At 36.9% G+C, this 25,073-nt stretch overlaps 1 protein-coding gene across 1 annotated transcript; it reads right to left on the bottom strand.

The window, feature by feature from the left end:
* Positions 1-20,222: 20,222 nt before the first annotated feature.
* LOC149191986 (uncharacterized) lies at positions 20,223-24,464 on the bottom strand. The gene is made up of 2 exons (XM_089406796.1): positions 22,076-24,464; positions 20,223-21,913 (listed from the first exon to the last, which is right to left on the bottom strand). The coding sequence occupies exons 1-2, from the start codon at positions 24,462-24,464 to the stop codon at positions 20,223-20,225; spliced, it is 4,080 nt and encodes a 1,359-aa protein (XP_089262922.1).
* Positions 24,465-25,073: the final 609 nt, after the last annotated feature.

Genomic DNA, 25,073 nt, shown 5'->3' with positions numbered 1-25,073 from the left:
TATGGTTAGTATTGTAATATTGTACATACCTTTGCTTTCTGCAAATGTATTCCCAAATTAAAAAATGTAAATAGGGTATGTCCTAAAAGAACAATCAAAGGACAGAAAGAAACAAAGATCAAAAAAGTGAAAAATGTGAACCCCAAAAACAGAGATAAAAATAGATCATGAAAGTGTGAAAATTCAAATGCCACTACTATTTTACTTTTCTGCAAATAATGATTATATGTAGCTTGTTTAAAATACCATAATCCATGATAAGTCAAACAGCTTAATCTTGACTTTTCATGCTTTAAATTTAATGTTGATAGATAGAGAATAAAGATCTAGCCAAACAGTTTAATCTCGGCAGATCACTAGTTAAAATACAGAATGACAGGGAGCTCAACAGTTTAACCCGAGCTCTTGGATGAAATAAGGTTTGAATTAGTTAGTTTCTTGTTTCAAAGAAAAATGAATAAGGGTTTGCAAGCTCAAATGCACCCATGTAAATAAGGAATAAAATGTCAAAATAGTAGATGGGTAGGTACAAGCAATGTTTACAAACATGGATAAAACATCATTTGGCATATTACTAATTTCCCTCCACACAATGTGCTCCAGTACTAAAATCCTTCAGTCATAAAGGCTTAGAGAATTTCTTTGACTTTTGGTGGGACCAAACCCTCGGCTTAATCACTCATGGACATCAAGTATTGAATTCCACCTTATTGAAACCCTTCTCATTCATGAAAACACCATTTTCCCTTTACATCACTCATTTTACCCAACAAAATCCCCTTTTCCTAAGTTTAAAACACATTTTACCTAGGAAAGGTAAAACCCCCTTAACTAATTCCCCTCACATTCAAAATACTCAAAAACCCACAAAAAAATGCTTTTATCCTAAGTATAAGTGTTAAATGTTGATATTCGGCCACCACAGTGAAGAAATTCAAGCCAAACATCATATTTTACATTATGCTTACTATATTTTGCATTTCGCGCATTCATTTCATATTAACGTACTAACCTAATGTATTAGCTCCCCGATATACCTTTTTCCCGTATTAAATAACTCCTTCATATGTAATATCTAAACCCTGATTTAATTATAAACTATAGTTTCATCCCCCGCATTGTTTAAATTAACTCCCCGCTTCATATTTCCCCGACATAAACCTATTAACCCACCAACCCTTAGTGCCATTAAAGAAAACCCCACAAATCTTCACCTTGATTTCCCTCCATGCAGCTTCACTGCGCAACAGCCGTTAGATATCTCACCCCTAGATCCGATGACATGCATCCATATCGCGCTCACTCCCTCTCTGACCTTTATCAGCCCAAGAGCACACGAGATTCGCAGTTTGGCTCAGGTCCGATTTTGTTACGTGTCAGCCTCCAGCATAGATCGCGTTCCCTTGGGGAAATACCACCTGCCTACCAAAAGTGGTGCGATGGCCTCCAAAACCACCTCCCCGCCCAATGTCAAAATTGTCCACTATTCATAAAATACTTTCCTCGCCAAAATATAATCGTTTCCCTTTAAAAGGCCAAGAAGCCCCATTTCATCCTTTTTCGCTCTTTTTTTTGTAAAACCTCAGCAATACGTCTGCAGCCACTGTACCCTCTACAATCACCATTCAAACCAATTTGCAAGCCAATTCACCAATTTCCAAGTATTTTGAGAAAAAACCAGAACGACCCTCTCATTTGAAAATGTACAGTAAAAGTCAAAAGGTTACAGTGAAATTCAAAAGAGCAGAGCAAAAGGAAAAAGATAAATCAGCAAGATGAAAGAGTATCAATAAAAGAGTATCAGATTGAAAAATCAAAGAGAATAAAAGGAGCCAGTGGAAACATAAACAACATGGAAGACAGTTACAAAGCATACAAATAAAATAAATTCATGTCAAAGTGAAGATAGATGAAAAAACAGAGCAATCAAGGTAAACAGTAAAAATAAACATGGAGGTAGTAGGGGTTAAATAGAGATGAAGACACTTTCACCAAAATCAATGAATTTTATCCAAAGTAAAGGTTAAAACAGTCAAAAGAAAATTAAGGTTAAAAGATGAAATCAGAGCAGGAATGGTACATTTTCCAGAAATTTCCTATTTAAGCCATAATTTTTCAGAAACTATTGTGTCCAATCCAAGATGCATTTTGCGAAAATGGAGGAGGTTTGTGTTCCTAAAAGGCCAATATACAAAAACCTATCTCACTTTTTACACAGGTATTACAAAAAGGGAGATAACGACATATCTTCACGGCCTATTTTTCGGACTATGCAAAGTCCTATTTTTGACATCTTTTTGCAGAGAATATTGTGAACCAAGGGAGCTTAATTTTGGGAAACTGAAAGATTTTTATCTCAATAACATACTTATCTACAATAACCTCTTTCATTTTTTACATATCTATCTCGGATTGATATATACAAAGGCATCACTGGACCCTAATTTTGCAGAATGTTTGGAGAAAAATGCCCAAAGGAAGGAGGTAGTTAGTGACTTGGAAGCCTCATCATCAATTAAGAGTTGCTATCAAATTCAAATCTCTCTTATTTTTCACCATCAATCCATAAATATAGTTCCAAATAGATTCATTAGTTTTGAGTGTCATTTATTTAAGTTCAATTAATATAAAACAGTTTGAGATATTTGTAAAACCAATCTTGATGTTTTTTCAAGATATTTCAGTTTAGAATTTGTATAAATAATTCTTCATTTGAAGCATTTTGGGTGGATTATTTTTACATTTGTAGAATTATTTTGATCTTAAACCTAAGGGTGATTGTACCATTTTCAAGTACTGGAGCAAGTAATAAAAGCATTTTGGTACAGGATTCATGAGATGAGCCATTTGCATTGAAGTATCTTCTTTATTTGATTTTGTTACCTTCTTATGTGTTTCATAATCTTAAATGTGTTTTGAATTTGAATGAATTAATTGGAGATATAACTCAGAAATTGTTTAAGTACACTCTATTTTGTGCACTTAGTCATTTACATGTTTTCCTCTGATACCTGGATTTGAGAACCCTTAATTGCTCTCCCATCCCATTTGACTTTTTTCATTCCTTACAGAGTCCAACGTAGGGAACCCTTAATTGCTCCCTGGATCCGATTTGAAACCATTTCATCATTTAGCCTTTGAGATCTACAGTTACTCATTAATCTTGCCCTGTAGACACTATTTTTTTTTAACTGAATCCAGTTTTGTTTGTCTGGCATTCGACTCCATAGCCCAATGGTAAAAGCCAAACCTCTGTTCATCTAAGTAAAGTGATCCCACCACCCAATTTCAAACCAAAACCCAAGTGCAAACAATAACTAGCCTAAAATCATCTTAACTAAAACAAAGTTAAATTATAAGGAGAGAGCCCTCTCTGAGCATCACGAAGGCTAGGTCCTAATCTCCACAAGTGGTATGTGGTTACCTTCGACTTTTATTTCTATATTAACTTCAAAATAAATATCAGAGTGATAACATAATTAGCAACTCCGCTGGGGAAGACTAACATTTTCTTCAGAAATATTTTACAGGTTCAGATCTGATCTATGATGGTGGACAGTGATCAGACACACAAAGGTTAAAATCATCCACCTGGCGACTCCAAATCAATTTCACAATCAAGACTCCACTGGAGGAATGAACCTGAAAGAACAATATGGGAAGATCAGGTTTCTAACTTGGATTGTTATCCAAGACATCATGTTTTTTCTCATCAAGAAGGTTTTTCAATGTATATTGTATTTTAGAGAAGATCTTAGATTAGTTTTTAATTATTTTCCTTTGAAAATTGTAAATATAAAATCTCCTTACACATTTGAGCAGAATTCTTCTTAATCTTATGATGATCATTTTCCAATCAAGAAATATAAAATAATCAAGAATGATCTTACAATCCCTGTAAATATTCTTGTACCTTGGAAAGTTCCTAATAGGTATAAGCCACTCATCTTACCTCCTACACTCCATGTTTTCCCTAACAATTATTACAAGTATCTCCCTGGGTTTGATGGAGAAGATGGTAAAATCACTGCCCAAAAACATATTCAAGGTCTTGAGAATTATCTAGACTTATTTTAGATTGATTAAGATGATGTTAGAATCAGACTTTTTGTTGTCCCTTTGCAAAGTAGAGTAAAGAGTTTTTTCAAGAATCTACCTATTGCAAGCATCTCAAATTTCCAATAGTTTGTCATTTTTTCCTTGATAGATGGATAATCAAATTCAATCTTTTTGTGATCTTAGAAGAATATAATCAGTTAAAAAGTCAGCCAAATGAAACAATACAACAATTTTCTAACAGATTTAATCAAATCTATTATTCAATGCCATCAAATATAAGACCTCCTCCTGATTCAGCTCTCTTGCATTATCCAAAAGCATTTGATCCAGAGATAGAATTTCAGTTAAGAGAAAGAAACCCCTCAACAATGGAACAGATGCAGAACATTGCAGTAGATGTAGAAGTTAATCTACAAATTATAAGAGAAAAGTTGAAAGCAGGAGCGGAGAAGAACAACATTGCGGAGGTAAAACTTGACATTTTGGTAAGAAAATAGAGGAAAGGATACAAAAGATCACCATGAAAGATAAATTTTTTGTTCAAAATCACCATGACACATTTATTTCACAAAAATAAGAGGTTGATAGCCATGGACAAATTCCTGCTAATCCCAACTACCATAGATCAGAAGATAGATTTATAGAGCAATATGTGGAGAGGCAATCTACTGATCTAATGTGTATGTTTTATGACATTACTTCTTTTAATTATTTGCTTAAATATGATCAGTATGATGATAATTATGATCTTCAAATCCAAACGAACTTTACAGAGAAATCAGAAACTAGTTTCGGAAATAAAGAAATTCAATTTCAGCAGCTTGAAAACAGTGATCATATTATTCATATCAGCTATGAAAGTGAGGAAGAAAGTGTAGAAAATTTGGAAATAAGTGAAGCTTCTTTGCCTCTTTATTTTGCTTCATTCAGTTCATTAGAGAAAACTTTAAAGCAATTAAAAATCAATAATCTTTAGGTATTGATATTGACAACAAAGAAGACAATGAAAATCTTAATCAAGATTCTTCAGTTTCACAAGTGCAGTTATCAAATTCTATTGAGACGTCTGATCAGATGACACAGGAAAGTTCTATACCACTATGTTTTGAATCATTTCAGTTTTTAAAGGAAATATGGTATAATATCTCCAAAGAAAAGGATGAACAGCATGCAGAAATCCATGAAGTCCCATTAAAACCCATATGTAATAGGTTGTAGCAATCCTTCCACGTCTTTTATGATCCAATAGCTGATATGTTAGATGATGAATGCAATCATAATTTTTCTCCATTAACTAACTATGAGATTCAAAATCAAGATGATAAAGGTTTCACCAAACAGACATTTCAATCAGTAGAAATATCATCACAAAGCTTATCTGAAAATCTGCAGGGTGATAAAGATGAAAATGACATTTCACTTTCATGGCATGGAGGCCATCCAGAACAATTGTACAGTTGCTTAGATCAGTTAAACATTAGTGTATATATCTTGGAAGATCCTTTTGTACAGTTTCTAGAGTCAACAAAGGAAATCAAGTATTTCCTTATCTTCTCATTTGTTGACAAGGTTATAATTGGTTTTAGAATCTCAGTTTTGATCACAAACAAGCAAATGCAGCAAAATACATCAAATTACATAATGCTTGAATGGTTGCATTGGTTGTTTCATTTTACCTAACCAGCAGTTAAACAGCTGATTAGAGTAAGTAGGTAGGAATTCAGTTTATTTTAGTTTTCAGTTTTCAGCAAGTTATGAAATAATTCAGTAGAAGTTTAAGCCCCAAGAGAAGGTCTTAAAGATCTTTATGATCTATTAGTTTAGTTTGAGAATCATAGTACCTTCTTTCAGTTTTAGATCAGATTTCAATTTGCAAAAAAGGGTGTATTTTCAATTCAAGAGTTTCAGTCATAGAGACTATACAACAAATCATATACATGTTTGGGATTGGCCCAATGGATCAGGCTACTAGTCAATGGTGTTCTTAACATCTCACAAGGAGATGCCATCCCCATGTGGAGCCACTGTTAGGGTCCTATAATAATAGGATTCATAATTTTGAATTGACTATGGTCAGATTTTAATATTGTACATACCTTTGCTTTCTGCAAATGTATTCCCAAATTAAAAAATGTAAAGAGGGTATGTCCTAAAATAACAATCAAAGGACAAAAATAAACAAAGATCAAAAAGTGAAAAATATGAACCCCACAAAAAGAGACAAAAATAGGTCATGAAAGTGTGCAAATTCAAATGCCACTACTATTTTACTTTTTCTGCAAATAATGATTATGTGTATCTTGTTTAAAATACCATAATCCATGATAAGTCATATAGCTTAATCTTGGCTTTTCATGCTTTAAATTTAATGTTGATAGATAGAGAATAAAGATCTAACCAAACAGTTTAATCTTGGTAGATCAATAGTTAAAATAGAGAATGATAGGGAGCTCAATAGTTTAACCTAAGCTCTTGGATGAAATAAGGTTTGAATTAGTTAGTTTCCTATTTCAAAGAAAAATGAATAAGGGTTCGCAAGCTCAAATGCACCCATGTAAATAAGGAATAAAATGTTAAAATAGCAGATGGGAAGGTACAAGCAATTTTTACAATCATGGATAAAACATCATTTGGCATATTACTAATTTCCCTCCCCACAATGTGCTCCAATACTAAAATCCTTCAGCCATAAAGGATCGGAGCATTTCTCTGACATTTGGTGGAACCAGACCCTCGGCTTAATGACTCATGGACATCAAGTATTGGATTCCACCTTATTGAAACCCTTCTCATTCATGAAAACACCCTTTTCCCTTTACATCAGTCATTTTACCCTACAAAATCCCCTTTTCCTAAGTTTAAAACACATTTTACCTAGGAAAGGTAAAACCCCCTTAACTGATTCTCCTCTCATTCAAAACTCAAAAACCCACAAAAAAATGCTTTTATCCTAAGTATAAGTGTTAAATGTTGATATTGGGCCACCACGGTGAAGAAATTCAAGCCAGACATCATATTATACATTATGCTTACTATATTTTATATTTCGCGCATTCATTTCATATTAATGTACTAACCTAATGTATTAGCTCCCCGATATACCTTTTCCCCGTATTAAATAACTCCTTCATATATAATATCCAAACCCCGATTTAATTATAAACTATAGTTTCATCCCCCACATTGTTTAAATTAACTCCCCGCTTCATATTTCCCCAACATAAACCTAGTAACCCACCAACCCTTGGTGCCATTAAAGAAAACCTTGCAAATCTTCACCCTGATTTACCTCTGTGCAGCTTCACCGTGCAATATCCGTTAGATCTCTCACCTCCAAATCTAACGACACACATCCATATCACGCTCACTCCCTCTCCAACCTTTATCAGCCCGAGAGCACGCAAGATTCGCAATTTGGCTCAGGCCCGATTTTACTACATGTCAGCCTCCAGCATAGATCGTGTTCCCTCGAGGAAATACCACCCTCCTGCCAAAAGCAGTGTGTTGGCCTCCAAAACCGCCTCCCCACCCAACACGAAAATCGTCCACTATTCATAAAATACTTTCCCCGCCAAAATATAATTGTTGCCCTTTAAAAGGCTGAGAAGCCCCATTTCATCATTTTTTCGTTGTTTTTCTGTAAAACCTCAGCAATACGTATGCAACCATCATCCGCTCTACAATCACCATACAAACCAATTTGCAAGCCAATTCACCAATTTCCAAGTATTTTGAGAAAAAACCAGAACGACCCTCTCATTTGAAAATGTACAGTAAAATTCAAAAGGAGTGAAAGTCAAAAGAGCACAGTAAAAGGAAAAAGATAAATCAACCAGATGAAAGAGTAAGTAAAATTTTATCAGATTGAAAAATCAAAGAGAATAAAAGTAGCCAATGGGAAGATAAACAACATGGAAGATAGTTACAAAGCATGCAGATAAAATAAATCCATGTCAAAGTGAAGATATATGAAAAAACAGAGCAATCAAGGTAAACAATAAAAGTAAACATGGAGGTAGTAAGGGCTAAACAGAGATGAAGACACTTTCACCAGAAACAGTGAATTTTATCCAAAGTAAAGGTAAAAAACAGTGAAAAGAAAATTAAGGTTAAAAGATGAAATCAGAGCAGGAATGGTACATTTTCCAGAAATTTTTTGTTTAATCCAAAATTTTGCAGAAACTTTTGTGGTCAATCCAAGATTGATTTTGCGGAACCGGAGGAGGTTTGTGTTCCTAAAAGGCCAATATACAAAAGGAAATATCACTTTTTACACAAGTATTACAAAAAGGGATATACATGCATATCTTCACATCCTATTTTTCGGACTGTGCAAAGTCCTGTTTTTGACATATTATTGTAGAGAATATTGTGAACAGCGGGAGCTGAATTTTGGGAAACTGAAAGAGGTTTATCTCAAAAACATACTTATATACAATAACCTCTTTCACTTTTTACATATCTATCTCGGATTGAGATATACAAAGGTATCACTAGACCCTAATTTTGCAGATTTTCTAGGGTAGAATGCACAAAGGAAGGAGGTAGTTAGTGACTTGGAAGCCTCATCATCAATTAGGAGTTGCTATCAAATTCAAATTTCTCTTCTTTTTCAACATCAATCCATAAATATAGTGCCAAATAGATTCAGTAGTTTTGAGTGTCCTTTATTTAGTTCTATTAATGTAAAACAATTTGAGATATTTGTAAAACCAATCTTGATATTTTTTCAAGATATTTCAATTTGGAATTTGTATAAATACTTCTTCATTTGAAGTATTTTGGGTGGATTATATTTACATTTGTAGATTTATTTTTATCTTAAACCAAAGGGTGATTGTACCATTTTCAAGTCAACAGACTAGAGCAAGTAATAAAATCATTTCGCTACACGATTCATAGGATGAACCATTTGCAATGAAGTATCTTCTTTGTTTGATTTTGTTACCTTCTTATATGTTTCATAATCTTAAATATGTTCTAAATTCGAATGAATTAACTGGAGATATCACTCGGAAATTGTTTAATTACAGTCTATTTTGCACAGTTAGTCATTTACATGTTTTCATGTGATACCCTGATTTGAGAACCCTTAATTGCTCTCCCATCCCGGTTGACTTCTTTCATTCCTTCCAGAGTCTGGCCTAGGGAACCCTTATTTGCTCCATGGATCTGATTTGAAACCATTTCACCATTTAGCCTTTGAGATCTGTAGTAACTCATCAATCTTTCCCTGTAGACATTGCTTTTTTTTAATTGAATCTAGTCTCGTTTGTCTGACATTCGACTCCATAGCCCAGTGGTAAAAGCCAAACCTCCGTTCATCTAAGTAAAGTGATCCCACCACCCAATTTCAAACCAAAACCCAAGTGCAAACAATAACTACCCTAAAATCATCTTAACTAAAACAAAGTTAAATTATAAAGAGAGAGCTCTCGCTAAGCATCAGGAAGGCTAGGTCCTGATCTCCAAAAGTGGTTTGTGGTTACCTTTGACTTTTCTTTATTTATTAACTTCAAAAGAAATATCATAGTGATAACAGCATCAACACATAAAGACTCATGATGAGTTTTTCACAACTCCTTTTTTGAACAAATTTCAACTACCCATTATTTATCCTTAGCTCCTTTGTGACTTCTTCCCTCTAATGCCTTCCTGCACTACTCAAATGAAGACAAAATTTGTGTTTAAGGCCTACCACCTATCACTGCAAGATGACCTTCTCCAACAATGAACTTGGGCTGAATCTCTTAGTTTTCATTTACCCTTCAAGGTGTCAACACTATAACTTCCGATCTTCACCCTCCTTACAGTTATCAACATCCTTCTTAGAAACTGATCTAGGGCTACTTTGAGAACCTACTTGTTTTCGACCAACAACCTCAAGATTCCCAACACAAATCTGTCCAACTTGGACAACTCATCCATTAGCAAAAAATCAACCTTAAACACATCAATACATACATGTTTCTCACTTCTAATTTGATGTACGTCTATTGTTAGGTTTGCGGTCTGGTTAGGTGATCAAGCAATATTTTGAAAGGATCTCTTACCCCCTTATTGGGGTTTGTGAGGCTAGTCCTACAAAGGTTCAACTAGTTCGAGCCCTAACTCCTTATACCCTAACCTCATTAGGGACATGCAAATAAAAATAGAGAAAGAGAATACCTCTCTGATACCATTGATCCGGAATTATGCAGCAATGCAACAAAATATAGAAATACACATATAAACAGAGATGCAAAAGAAATAAAATGTCATTTCATTAATATCAAAGAACTGAAATAAGCTTACATACAAAAATGGAAATAAACTAGCTCGGGCAATGGTAGCTTATCTCTAAGAAGAGATGTGGCAGCTACATGCCTTCTCAATTGTGTTACAATGAAGCTCAAAGGCCTATTTATTATTGAGAAACAATGGAAAACCATAAACATCTAAAAACCTAACCCTAGGAGATGAAGCGCCAAACTATGGGCCTCATTTGGGTAAATTGGTACATCAACTTCGTGAGGTCGTAACTTTGGCATATGATCTCCACTTGACATGCACAATACCTCAACATAAATATCTATCGGAGGACTACAATTTTCGACTGCAAATATTTGTGAAAGACTAATGTTGGTCCATTTTCTAAAAAAAACATTGTTTAGGGCCTCAAAATGGCCCCTGAAGTTAAGGACTCAAAAAACTGCTAAAAATAGTAAATTGTGCTACAATTAAGGAAACTGAAAAACTGAAAGAAACAGTGGTGGTAGTCCAAGTGGAATAAATAGGTGGCCACCAATATCCACCTGGATTAGTCCCACCCCCCCCCAGGAAGCAATGGTCCTTTTGAAGCCCCGAAAATCGGGTCTACAACAAGGGGGATACCCACCCGGTCCAAACCTTGGTTAGCAGCTCCTTTTCCATTTGGTGTAGTGGGTCCTGGGGATATGAGACCAGTTTCTCAATTTATGTGTGTGTGTGTGTTGAGAATTGATATTTCCTTTCTAATAACTTCTAAGAAAAAATCTTTTATTCTAAGTCTAATTTAACAACATGCAATTGTATTCTAATAAACAAAAATATCTAACTCTAAAACTACCCCGGGATTTAATCTTTCAATTATGCAATCTAAAATAGTTTCTACAGCAATTGGTAATAAAGATCATTCAATTGCTATAAGAAAATAATTCAATAAAGATGAACTGTTTCGTATAAAAAGTTAGCCGAACAGTTGTGAAAAACATATTGCATAACAAGTCACTCATATATTAAGCATAAATAAATGCTTATCACCGTACAGAAGTGCCAAATGATAACTCAAGCATTCAAGCATTCATACATAAATAATTGAACATGAATATCACCATAACACATAAGCAGAATTTGTTAAGAGATAAAAGTACCATTTATAACGAGTTCTACTCATGAGCACCAGCAATAATGATTTATCTCTTCTTAATTCAAAATCTACGAAGAGTACAAAAGTGCAATTTCAGTAGCAGATATTAAACACAGATATCAATAAATTTTGTTCCATTCATTCATGAAAACATCCTCGGAGGGTGCAGAAGTGCAGGTTCTGAGGACAAGTTTTTGATAAATTTCAGGACCCTTCTCTAAATGCATGAGAAGGGTTTAAATACTACTAGCTAAATCTAAAAATAGTTTATTACAAAAATATAGGAGGCGGTTTAAATGACCAACCTCACTTCAGGCAAAAATAAAGCAAAACTAAAACTAAAACTGAATCTAAAAGTAAAACTAGAAATTAACTATCTATGTATATGATCTTTGTAATCGCAAGCATCTAGCATCGGCTTGAGGAGAGTTGGATGGCTGACCTCCGACTTTAACTGTCCTGAAAAAACAGAATTGACAAGTGTTGGCACCATCTTTTCGGCAGAATTAGTGAGACATTTGAGAATCATGCACTGACTATGTGGTTTAACCAAGTACTTCCAGTAAGAATCCCAGTTTAACTTGGTTAACCTTTTGATGGACTCTGCTCTTTCTTGAGCCTTTTGTCTCCGGCTTGTTTATAGATGCTGCAAATTTGGTAGAAATTTACATACCACTTGAAGATATCCCTGATAAATATAGCTGGTTTTTAGAGTTCAGGTTTTGTCTTTGCCTTTAGTATTTTTTCCTACAATTTTCCGGGCTTATAGGTAACTGAGTGATTAGAGGCTTTCCATTTTAAGAGGTTTTTCCTAGCGATGCACGATTAGCGCATCGGAAAACTACCTCGGTTTCTTGATCTGGGCTTCCCTGATGCTATTTTTTGCCTCTTGCGCGTTTTTTGTTAGAGGATGTAAACCTTAAATTTTGTGGGAGGAATGACTCCACAAGTTCTTAGCTCTGAGTCTTAAACTATTGGTCTGTTATCTCAGCATTATCCAATACCCATTTGACCATGTCCGTGTATGGAAGAATCTTGGGCCTTTCCACTATCTGGTGCAAGAACGAACATGCTAGTTCTATAATTGACACCTCACATGAACCGCGTGAGGCTGTTGTAGTTGTAACCTCCATTACTCTTGCATTTTCTTCCTCGAGTAGACCGTTCATGCCTTCCCAAGTAGTAATGTCAGCATCTCTGTTACAGGTGGTGTCTGTATATAAGGGCGTTATTTCTTTCTCTTCAGAACTCGGAGCCTTTCCTTTCTTTCCCATAATATTCTGAACACTGTTATGTATACCTCTCTGCTTTTCTCTCCTACAATTTGCAAATGAGGCAAGAGTAATGATAAGAAAAAGGTGACGGGAAAGCTTTAAATGCCAAAATCATATAAAATATATCACCTTACGTGAAATGGCTCTTCGATCAGATCAAAACCATATTTCATTAATGATTTCCAACTAACTCATTAAATTAACATTAATGCGCATAACTGGGCATTGGTTAGTGGAAACGCTTTTTCGAACAATAAGCCCCGCAGATCTGTGATAAGGGGATTTTGCAATTTGCTTCGTAATATAGCAGATCACAATATCGCTGATTTATTACGTGTGGAGATCTTTTACCATATGTTTTCTGCACAATGCAATTTGTGAGACGCGCCATCGCATATCGGCAATTTGAGGTATTTCGCTTCAAGTGATACTTGAAGCACATTAAAACCACAACGCGATGAATGTCTTCAACATGTGATTTCGCATCGCTATTTCGCGATCTTAGGATTTGGTTTGTAGGAAAGCATTTATTAGCTTTTTGTGATGTGATGCGATGCTTTTTATTGGGAAAACGATTTTGTTTGAACTTATCATAAAACTTAAGTCTTTTTTGGGTTTTCGGGTATTCTTCTAAGTTTTATGATAGTAATATTTATTCAAAAAGGAAATACAAGTCCTAATTTATTTTTTTTGAATTTTATGGATAATGGTCCCCACTTATTTAGTATTAGTGATAATACTAAATAAGAAGGGGGTTTGTTGTTGGCCACAACAATTAGTGATCCATTTGGAAGAACCAGTTATCTCTGCTTTTCTTTTGAATTTTCTAAACTTCCAAAACAAAAGGTTTTTTAGAGAATCAAACTTTATTATAGAAAGATAAAGTACACCATGCTTTCAATTGTTAAGGATAATTTGTTTCTTCTATGTTAACTTTGTTTATTTACTTCCTAGAGCTTGGCGTTGTATTTACATCAGCCACTACTTGGTTTATAAATAAAAACAAAATATTCTATGTAAATCAGTTTTAAATATGCTCATTTGTCATAAGTAGAGCCTCTGCTGCCAGCAGGCATTTATAGCCTCAACAGGGTTACCTATTACCCAGCAATGATCCTATATCCTACTTAGAGAAATATGCGATTTTCAAAGGGAAATCCATGTTCACGCTTATTGCTTTTATTTTCTTTTAATCCTTAAAGAACAATGCCTTGGTTTGGTAGCCAAATTATGACAGTTCCACTCACTTGAGTTATAACTTTGCTGAACAAGTTGGCTCGTGATGAGACCCTTTGTCTTTTGATTGCAATAATCTCGAGACCTTGCCCTGTTGTGATATGCAGTTTTGGCAAAGTCAGCAAGCTATAATATCTATGATCATGATAACAGCTCGTGATGAGACCTCTTATTCTTTAAGTTAAAGTGTATTGCTAGATTATTCCTTGAAGCTCGTACTTCCCTAGGTGGGGAGGAAGTCATTGTTTCCTTAAGAATAACTTTGGACGACAATGGTAGAGTTTTTTGGAAAGAGATTTTCTACAGAGAATCTTCATTTTGTTTTTAATACTTTTCATTTGACTGATATAAAACAAATTCCAACTAAAGGTCGTTTTTTATCAAAATTTAAAAAGTTGAAACTAGTATCATTTTCAAGCTTACAACCTTTGACTGTATCTTTCAATAATAATGTTCAATTTTCTAAATCATTCCTATTTATACAAGCGAAAAATAAAAATTTAAAAGAAATTCTAGTGTTTTTCGTTAATTCCAAATGTAACCATTTACAACTGGTTTTATTATCAAAATAAAGGAAAAAACTAATTTAAAAATAGAAGAATGATCTCCTATGGAAAGTATTTTTTGAGGATTTGTCCGTTAACATGTAAAGATTCTCTTTTTCCTGATAAATCATGTAACATAAAGGTTGATGGACCTACGATTTATGTGATTTGGAAAGGGCCAAGCCACATTCGTTGAAACTTTGTATGTTTTCCCTTTTCCTCGTGAGCCTTATCCCATTTTAAAACTGATCCCCTATCTGAAAGTCTTTTTTGGATATCATGTTTGAATCAAAAGAAGCTTTTACTAATGCTTGGTGATGCGCATGAGTTATTTTAGCCTGTTCTCTTTGCTCTTCTAGCTTAAGGATTTGTAACTACCTTAGTTGTAAGGAAGAAGTTGGTGTTTCGTCAATAAATTGAACTAAGGTCAACGAGGGAATCACTAGATGAGTTGGAAGGACCACTTCTTTCCCATAAACCAAATTAAAGGGAGAAGTGCCAATGGAGGCTTTCTGCGTTATTCGGTTAGCCCATAGAGCATATGTTAAGGATTTGTGCCAATTCTTATGAGTTTGACCAATGGTTCGTTTAATGATTCTGATTAAGTTTTTATTTGTTGATTCAACTAACCCGTTCCCTTGCGGATAATAATTGGCAGAGTATTTAAGTTTCAAACCTCTTTTGAGCACAAATTCAATCATAGCATTGCCAGAAAAAATATGATGCATTATCAAACATTAAAGCGGAGGGTAAACCAAACCTAGTGATTATGAACTGATCTATGAAATCAATGATGTGTTCGGCATTAGCTGTGTTGAGAGGAACTGCTTCTACCCATTTAGTAAAATAATATGTAGCTGTAAGAACATATTTATGTTGTTTAGAAGAGTGAGGAACGATCTCACCTATTATATCCAATCCCCATTGATCAAAAGGTTGTTCGATATTGACTGGTTGTAAAGGCAATGATGGTTTCTTTTGTCTTCCAGCAGTAGTTTGACAAACTCGATATTTCCTTACGCAGCTATGTGCATCTTTGAATAGTGTAGGCCAATAGTATCATGTGCACAAGATTTTATGTGCTGTAGTATCTCCAGCGTAATGTCCACCTGCTTGTCCATCATGGAGTTCCTGCAACACTTTTTTAGCTTCAACTTTCTCAAGACATCGAAGGAGAACAGAATCATAATTCATCCTAAAAAGTACATCATTTACCAATTGACATTGCTTAGCCTTCAACCTTTGGGCTCTTTTCTTTGTATAATCTAGGTTTGAAGGAGCATATCCGTTTTTTAGATAGAATATGATATCAGCGTATAATGATTCAATATCATTTAGGCTTACCTCATACATTTGTACTTCTGAAGACAGTATTTTGGAAATAAGAGATGCTCCAGCCAGCATTTTACAAAAGCCTTGACCTTTTATAATGTTTGCTAGTTTAATTTCAATGTTGTATTCTTGTAAAGCAGTAACCCAATTTGCTCTTTTTTCACCCACATCTTTCTGTACTAAAAGATTTCTTACTACTGGAAACGGCACAATGATTTTTGTATGGGTTTTAGGTAAGAAGGGTCTGAAATGTTTGATCGCTTTGAAGATAGCGTAAGCTTGCTTCTTGACGTCATAATAATTTAATTCGGCCCCTTGTAGATTTGAACTGAAAAAGGCAATTGGGGCTTCCACTTTATCTTGATTTGCTTGAGTGGGTATCGCAACATATGATCTATTAGAGGCAAATGTATATAAAATGAAAGGATCGGAGAAATTTGGAGTGGCTAAAGATGGGGTGTTTACAATCGCTTGTTTAATTAGATTGAATGCTTCATATTCTTCTTGGCCCCATTTAAAGATTGAATTCTTTTTAATCATTACTTGTAAGGGAGATACGATCCTTGAAAAGTCTGGAACAAATCTCTTTACAAAATTAATTTGGTCAAGGAAGGATTGCATCGCTTTCTTGTTGTAAGGCAAGGGTATTTCAGAAATCTCCCTGATTCTGTCGGAATCAATATGGATTCCAGATTTTGACACTATAAATCCAGGAAGTTTTCCTTCACTTAATGCAAAAAATGACTTTTTTGGATTAAGTGAAATTCCATACCTTTGGCAACGTTGGAAGATCTGTTTCAAATCTTTGAGATGATTACCTCGTTTCTTGGAATATACAGTTATATCGTCCAAGTAGATTACTACTGATTTGTTTACTAATCCCTTAAATGTGATGTCCATGGCCCTTTGAAATGTGGCACCATTGTTAATCAGACCAAAAGGCATCTTTTGATATGCATAAGTGCCCCATTTGGTTCTGAACGTGGTTTTTAATTGATCATTAGGGTGGACCAAAACTTGGTTGTAGCTGAAGAAGCCATCCAAAAAGGACATTAATTCTGATCCTACAACTGCTTGTAATATTTTCTCCATTGGAGGCAAAGGAAAATTATCCTTTTGGCAAGCTTTGTTAAGATTTCAAAAGGCAATGCAAATTCTGATGTCTCCATTTTTCTTTCTAACGGGAACCATATTGGAAACCCATTTAGAATGTCGAATGGGAAAAATGATTTTGGCTTTCAATAATTTATTGCGCTCAGATTTAATCTGATTTTCCAAATTAGGGTGGATTTTCCTCAGCTTTTGCTAGACAGGTTTTTCATCGTCTATCATTGGGATAGTATGTTGAATGATAGAAGTGTCATAAGTCTTAGGTTCATCATAGTTCTAGGCAAAGACACTTTTGTAATTTTTCAAGAGACGAACGTATGCTAATCTTTCTTCAGGGGCTAGGCCAGGACCTAGATTCATATTCTGTGGCTTGGTATCAGTGCCTAGATTTAGTAATTCATAGTTCAGAGTTGAACTTTGAAGTTTTGAATTGGTAGATATTTTGAATCGATCTTTCAAATCATATAAGTCTTCCAATTTCACTACTGATTTTGGCATAGCATTATTAGTGCTATCTTGTTGCAATTGTTTGCCATGTTGGTCTTCATCTATAATCTAATTATTGTAAGATCCCTCTGATGTGAGGAAGCTTACAATATCAGGGTCATCGTTGAAAATTCTCCAATTGGTAACGTTATCAGGAATCGAAGGTCTAAAAATTAATTCTATTGAGAATCTATCTGGGCTATAGTCTTCTGAGGGAATGAGCTTAGAAGCTACGTTTGCCAAGAGGTCAACACTAGCATTTTGGAGCCTGGGAATTGATGAAATATTGAATACTATAAAATGTTCAGTCAGATCTTGTACTAAATATTGATACTGCTTTAAATGACCTGATAGACAATGTATAGTATTTCATACCTGTCTAATTACAATCTCAGAATCTCCAAAAACTTGTAGATACTTCATATCTGGTTCGATTGCTTTGTATAATCCTTGGATTAAAGCCTCGTATTCTGCAGTATTATTGGTGCAGTCGAACTCAAGTCTACAGGTTAGCATAGTAATGTTTCCCTCTAGACTAACTAATACGCATCCTGCTCCTGCTCCATCGTTAGACTTAGAACCGTCAAAAAATAACTTCCAAAATAAAGATTTATTTACAAGACTATCTATAAAATTAACACATTTAGAACTATATGTTTGAGAAAGTTTTCTACTTGAGATAAAACAGAATGTTCTAAATAAGGCGAAGTATGAGCATTGAAATTTCCTAAGAAAGAGTCGACAGAATAGTTTCCAATTATATTATTACTGTATGCTACAGGTTCATTTTCTTCTTCCAACTCTGTTACTATGTATTTTTGATGCCTTTCTCGCTCAACCTTTATTTGATTTGGTTTTCCATTGTAAGGGAGCCACATATGCGACCAATTGGTTGCAAAATATCCATGAAGCTTTTCATACCAATCCCTCCTAAGAATTAAGCCATAAAATTCTGGAATGTCTGCAACTAAAATATCAATAATTTGACATACCTTTGGATTAGATGACAGCCTTATGGTAACCTGATTTAGTTCTTCGATCACTTCAACCTGCGACCAGTCCAGCTGAACTATGCGTACTACAGATTTTTGAGGTTGAACGTTCAGCTTTGCACATATTTATTTAGGTAATATATTGGATGAAGCTCCTGAATCAACTAAACAATTACACAATTTTTTGTTGAAAACTTCATAAGTAAGAAGAAATAGCGGAGTATGAGATCTTGACCTTCCTCCAATTAGAGTGATGTCGTTAGGATCAACTTTACTAGTCACGGTATTTGAAGGTCTTCCCATCTCATGAGAAGTTTGCGAGATTACAGCGGCAGGCAGGGGTGCAACTGGTATTGCGTGTAACTATTTTTTTTTTTTTTTAACAAATTCGGATGCTATATATTGATTGAAAAAAGTGCTAAGGCATAAAGCCATACATAGTTTGCTGCAAGAGCATTACAAATCCAAGGATAGAGAATGAGGTCCCTATCCCTGAGCTGGATTCTCAAAATTCGGACTACTAAAGAGCAAGTACTACTATAGATTCGGACGAACTGAAGACACAAAAATTTGCATTTGCAATACATGATTTAATCGATGGAAATATGACTGATATTCCTCGCAGTAGAGTCCTCTGGGTGCTGATCTGCTTCCATTGGATTGACGCTTGAAGAAGTTGATTTTGCTTTCTGTTTGGCTTCCAAAATGTCTCTTAAAATTGCCAATGATTCCTCAGCATGGATGCATCTATTTCTAAGCCCGTTGAACTGATCCTGAAGCGAGTGAACCCTGTGGAGAAACAACTCCATTTCTGTACGGTACTTAGCATGGAGATTTCTGAACTGCTCCTCAAATTTTCCTTCCAGACAATGGATCTTTTCTGCTTGCCTAGCTTCCATATTTCGCACTTGATCTTCCAGAATTCGCTGTTGAGCTCTGACCTCGTCGAATTCCGCTTGTAGGTCTCGGCAGTGAAAACATTGCTCCTCACGCGCCATCACAGAGAAAGGATTGATTTTAAAAGAGACAGAATCACAAGAACAGCCTAAGGGCTCCGTGAGGTTACAAGGAAGAGGGGACCACGGTTTGATGTCGGATCTGATAGAGAATAAGCTGCAACAGAGGGAGTTCGAGAGCCCAAGTCTCAACTTCGAGGATAAGAGAGAGGGCGGATCTGAGAGATGACGCTCTGTATAATGGCAGGGAAAAGAGAAGGGGGAAAGTAGCCAGGAAGGAGCAAGAGAGGGGGGCGGGATGGAGAGCCAAGGGTCGACGATCAGCAAATGAGCTGAGAGAGGAGCGGTGGGTATAGAAGGAGGGCTTCTGAAGCTCTTGATCAATCCTTTAGTTCTGTTCCTGTAAGAGTCCAATAGATAGGTTAGCGAAATAAAAAGCAGGGGAAATAAAATCGATACCAAGGCACATCTTCTATGTCGCAGCTGGCCCTGGTTGCTTCCTTCGACTTCACAGTGATGCTTTTGGACGTTATGCTGTAAGATGAGAGGATCTGCTCTCCTATTTAAAGATTGAATCCGACTGCGGCATCCTGAATTCTTTTCAGAAGACCGATTCTCTGCAGAGTTAAGGTATTTTGTGGGATTTCTGGGACGATTGTCTGAGGCAGTGAGATCCTTGGTCAGTCCTCTTCATTTATGAGTTTTGCTTGGGATTACCAATGGATTGCTGATCGTATTCTGAAGCTGATTGATTGGGCTTTTCGTGTGCCCGAAAACTGTAGTCACCATACCCCCCGCACGCTTGTTGGGATTGCGCGCTTGGGGATTGTCAGATTTCACTAGATTCATGGCAGAGGCTGGAAGAAGGATTGCTGATTGTGCCTTAGGGTTCCCTCTCGATATCCGACGGCTTTATTAGCATGACTGTCCGCTGCCCCATTGTGTGTGCGCAGAATATGATAGAACCGAATTGTACTGAAGTAATCGGTGAGGAGATTGATGCGGCAGAGGTGTTGTTGGAGGCTGCTATTTGATGACGGCCTGTGATGATTCATATATCCGATGACAATCGAAGAGTCTCCTAGCACGATTGCCTTTTTGATACCCCTTTTTTGAAGTTGCATCAAACCTTGGAACAGAGCAAGAGCCTCCGCAATATTGTTAGTTTTGACTCCTAAACTCCATTCATAGCTACTTATTTCTTCTCCTTTCTCATCTAGAATAACTCCTCCTGCTCCTGCTGGTCCTGGATTGGACTTAGAGGCCCCGTCAAAGAGTAAAATTGGACAGTTATTGCTCGTCATCCATCTCTTGAATTCCTGAGATGAGAGCCTTATTTCCCATTGTTTGATCTTGTGGTTAGGATTCGCGCTCCTTCTCTGAATATTATGATGATGGCCTGTACTATCTAGAATATGACTGATCATGATCCTTTCCTCAGTAGTGTAATCAGTAATTTTAATGATGCCTGAGCATTTGACTACTATCGTTTCCTGCGCTAGAAGGTGAGCACTGCTACATGTTATTCTAACATTGCCTTCTTGGTTTTGAAAAATTTTCTTGTTTCTAGTGAGCCAGATTTTCCAGAGAAGGTTGTGTGGGATGATGTCCCAGGTTCTTTTGACAATCTTGCTCTGCTTATCTTTCCAGGGGCAATTCCTTCTCCAATAATGTATTGTCTCAGCAATGTTTTGCTGGGGCTGCCAGTTTATATTGCCAAGTTTGGCCATAATAGTCCAGCATCTCTTCGCAAAGGCACATTCAAGAAAAAGATGGTGGATGGTTTCCTCCTCAGAGCAGCAGTTAGGACAGATTGAGGGACCATATATCCCTCTTTTTTTTAAATTTTCCGAGGTGAGAATTTTCCCTTTAAGCAACAGCCAGATGAAGAATTTGACCTTTGGGATGGCCTCAGATTTCCAGATTATTCGCCATTGATTCCAAACCGGAGCTTGATAAGTGCTATTGCAGATGAATTGATAGCCAGATTTAATGGTATACCCTGAGCCCGTGGGGTCCCATCTGAGCCCATCTAGAGCTCCTTTTTTAATAGGAGCTCTATTTTGGAGATTTTTAATGAGGGCTTGCAAGCTAGAGTCCAAGTGTGGAGGAATGACCGGAAATTCCCAGCTAAGCCAAGCTCCGCTCTCCTCGTCCCATTTTGAGATTTGATCCAGCCTCTGGATGCCCTTACTATGCAGATAAATAATAATGGGAATGGCTTCTTCTACAGAATTTATAGGTTGAAAACCCATAATTTTATCAGTGGCATAATTAATGCTGCTCCCATCCCCTGGAATTTTTGAAGTATTTTGGACAAGAATGGGAATTGCTTTCTTACAAAGTTGCCATATTTTAGTGGAGTCCCTTGCTGGAATATCAGATTCAAGTAATCTTTGCCTGCTGTCTGAAAGATACTTGCATTCAAGAACCTGTTTCCACCAGGCTTTAGGTTCACTGATGAGTCTCCAAGCCATTTTAATCCCAAAGGCAAGATTCAGTAATTTAGGCATTCTGATTCCCAATCCACCTCTATCTGGAGATTGGATTACATTTCTCCAATTGACCAAATTGAATCTATTTTTATCTTGTTTCCCTCCTTGCCATAAAAAATTACGGAGAGCAATTTCTAACTTGTTGTGGAAAGAAGCTGGAGCTTGATAAAGAGTGAAGCGGTATAATGGTAAGGAGGAAATACCTGATTTAAGCAAGATTAATCTACCCGCTGGGTTGAGCCATTGAGTTCCCCATTGCTGCACCTTTCTTTTGACTTTGTCAATTACTTCACTCCAGGTAGATGCTTTAAGGACGCCCAAAGTAACTGGCATCCCTAGATATGTGAAGTGGTCCCAGGTTTCTTTGTAGGCTACTCCAAATATATTGGCAATGTTGTGAGCTGTTTGATTAGAGATGTTCCATCCATAGATGCAGCTTTTCTGAAGGTTGACTTCTCCTCCAGAGCACTCCATAAATTGGTCAAGAATAGATTTGAAGCGCCTTGCTATTGTGGTGGAGGCCCCGCCAATTAGCAAAGTATCGTCAGCGAATTGTGAATGATTGATATTTTTAACTCCATTCCCATACTTGATGCCCGAGATGAGGCCTACTCTTCGATTGTAATCAAGGTTGCTGCTGAAGGATTCCGCCATCATGATGAAAAGATAGGGTGAGAGAGGGCATCCTTGCCTTAGACCTCTTGTGGATTGAAAGTATTCACAGGGGCGGCCATTGATGAGAGGCGAGATCCAAGGGCCAGTGATGCATGCAGCGATGGTGCTTATGAATTCAGAGTTGAAGCCCATTTTTCCCATGACAGCGTACAAGAAGGAGTGTCTGACTCGGTCGAATGCGTTGGCTAGATCTAGCTTGAGAACGAAACCTTTCTCTTGTCTGGAGGTACTAGAATGGATAGCTTCTTGAACCAAGGAGATGGAGTCATGAATCTGCCGGTTAGCCATGAAGCCGCCCTGATTTTCAGATATGATAGAAGGAAGCACAGGTTGAAGTCTAGCAGCTATGATTTTTGCAAAGATCTTATAAGAAGTGTTGCACAAGGAAATAGGTCTGAACCTGGAAAAGGAGGTGGGCCTGGATTCCTTGGGGATGAGGGCTAGATTTGTTGAATTAGTGAACCCCCCCATTTTCTTTTTTCTTTGTATTCCTTTAATCATCTTTACCAGATCTTTTTTTATCAAATGCCAGTGGTCTCTGTAAAAATTAATTGAGAAGCCATCTGGCCCTGGAGATTTGTCTGGTTGAAGAGTCCAGATAGCTTTTTTAACCTCTTCCTCAGTTATTTCTCTATTCATCCTTTCATTTTCTTCAGCCGAGATTTTCCTTGGAAGGTGTTGGAGAAAGGCCGTGTAGTCTCTAGCGTCTTGATTTTCAGTGAGTAGGTTCTTGTAGTGATGGAAGGCTGCCCTTTTGATAGATTCCTGATCGTCATGCCTGCTGCCTTGACTATCAATGATAGCGGTTACAATGTTTCTTGATTTTTTTACAGTGGCCTGCTTGTGGAAGTATGCTGTATTTTTGTCCCCTTCTTTTAACCATATTTCTCGCGACTTAAGCCTCCATTTGACTTCTTCTGCTCTCTTAATTTGAGTGAGTTGTTCCTGCACTTCCCATTCCTTGTCTTTGAGCTGATTAGTGAGTCCTTGTTCTTCTATTTTTTTTTGTATCTCTTCCAAACTCTGCTGCAATTTTCCTTTGATTTTTTCTGGTTCTTGGTAGCTAGTTTTTGCCCAATCCTTAAGTGCTTTCCTTATGTTTCGAATTTTAGTTTCCCAAATATAATTTGGGGATCCTTCAACATGTTTCTTCCATGTTTCTGCTATAATAGATTCAGCCTCAGGGCTTTCTTTCCATAATGGATTGTATCTGAAAGGGATTGGTCCCAGGTTGGCATGTGCGTCCAACGTTAGAAGGATGGGAGAATGATCTGAAGCTGTAGCGCTTAGAATTTTGGTATGACCTGCAGCAAAATAGGAAAGAAGAGAAACATTGATCAAGATTCTGTCCAGCCTTTCCATAATGTTACCTGGTCCCAGACGTCTATTGTTCCACGTGTATTTTCTATTCTTTGGTATAATGTCCAGCAATTCGACTTCCGCCATGATGGTTTCTAGCTGCCTTCTAAAAGGATCTGGGGTGAAGGCACCCCCCCTTTTCTCATTCGCGTGGAGAATTAAATTGAGATCTCCCGCAAGGATAAGATTTGTATTCTGCTCCTTATCTATTTCCTGCTTCAATTCCTTCCAGCATTGTTCCTTTTCCCGAAAATGGTTGGGGATATAGATATTATAAATGATAATATCACAGTTTTCTTCTTTGTTGACGAGGTTGGTCCTGATCCAATTTGAGTTGATGACTGAAGATGCACAATTCCAATGCTGCTTTTTCCACATAGTGGTGATTCCTCCAGAGGCTCCTCTGGAATTACTACTGATCCCTATGAAGGATTTTTGTGATTCAATGATTGTCTGCATATCATTCTGATTTTGTTTGGTTTCCTGAAGTAAAACGATTTCAGGGCTTTCTGAATGAAGAAGATCTCTTAGGGCCGCTGTTTTGGAGGGGTGCCCCATACCCCTGCTATTCCAAGATAAAAGCTTCATCATAAGACATTCGATCGAGGAGGTGCTCGCCTCTCAAGTTCTTTGGTTGCTGTATCTTTCTCTTGGGAACCTGTAATGAAGGAGTCCATAGGGGTTTGAATCCCTAGAGCTATGTCCTTTTGCGAACTTTCTTCCCGGTGCTGCTTGGCTGATTTTCTGCCTGGCCCAGATTTCTTGTAGATGTCACCGGATGCACCAAGATCTTTGGAGGAACTTCTGGTAGTTCTTATAGGCTGCAGTCCGGGAACTGACTGAGCTGGATTCGAAGAGACCAAGGGGGGCTCAATGCGGGTCAATACTGGCTGTTCAGAATGAGGGCCATCATTGGTCACTTTCGATTTATTTTTGGATAAGCTCCTATCAGCAGAGTGTGGAGGGGAAGCACAGTGGGGGGAGGAGGGGGAGGTTCTGGGGCCTATGGGGGAAGGGGGGGGTGAAGGAGGTTCCTCTGATGCAAGAGATCCAAAGGGGTTGGAGGATGAGGGGAAGACAGGGGAGGAGAGATGGGTTCCGGAGAGAGGTTCTTTGGACTCGGGGGGAGGGTTGGACTTCTTTTTTTTCCTTACTACTTCCCATTCT

Source organism: Pinus tabuliformis, chromosome 2_2 (assembly GCF_031772625.1).
Source record: "Pinus tabuliformis cultivar Carrire ecotype Pingquan chromosome 2_2, CPIR1, whole genome shotgun sequence".
In the NCBI taxonomy this organism is placed as follows: domain Eukaryota; kingdom Viridiplantae; phylum Streptophyta; class Pinopsida; order Pinales; family Pinaceae; genus Pinus; species Pinus tabuliformis.
This window is presented reverse-complemented; position numbering and strand designations above follow the sequence as displayed.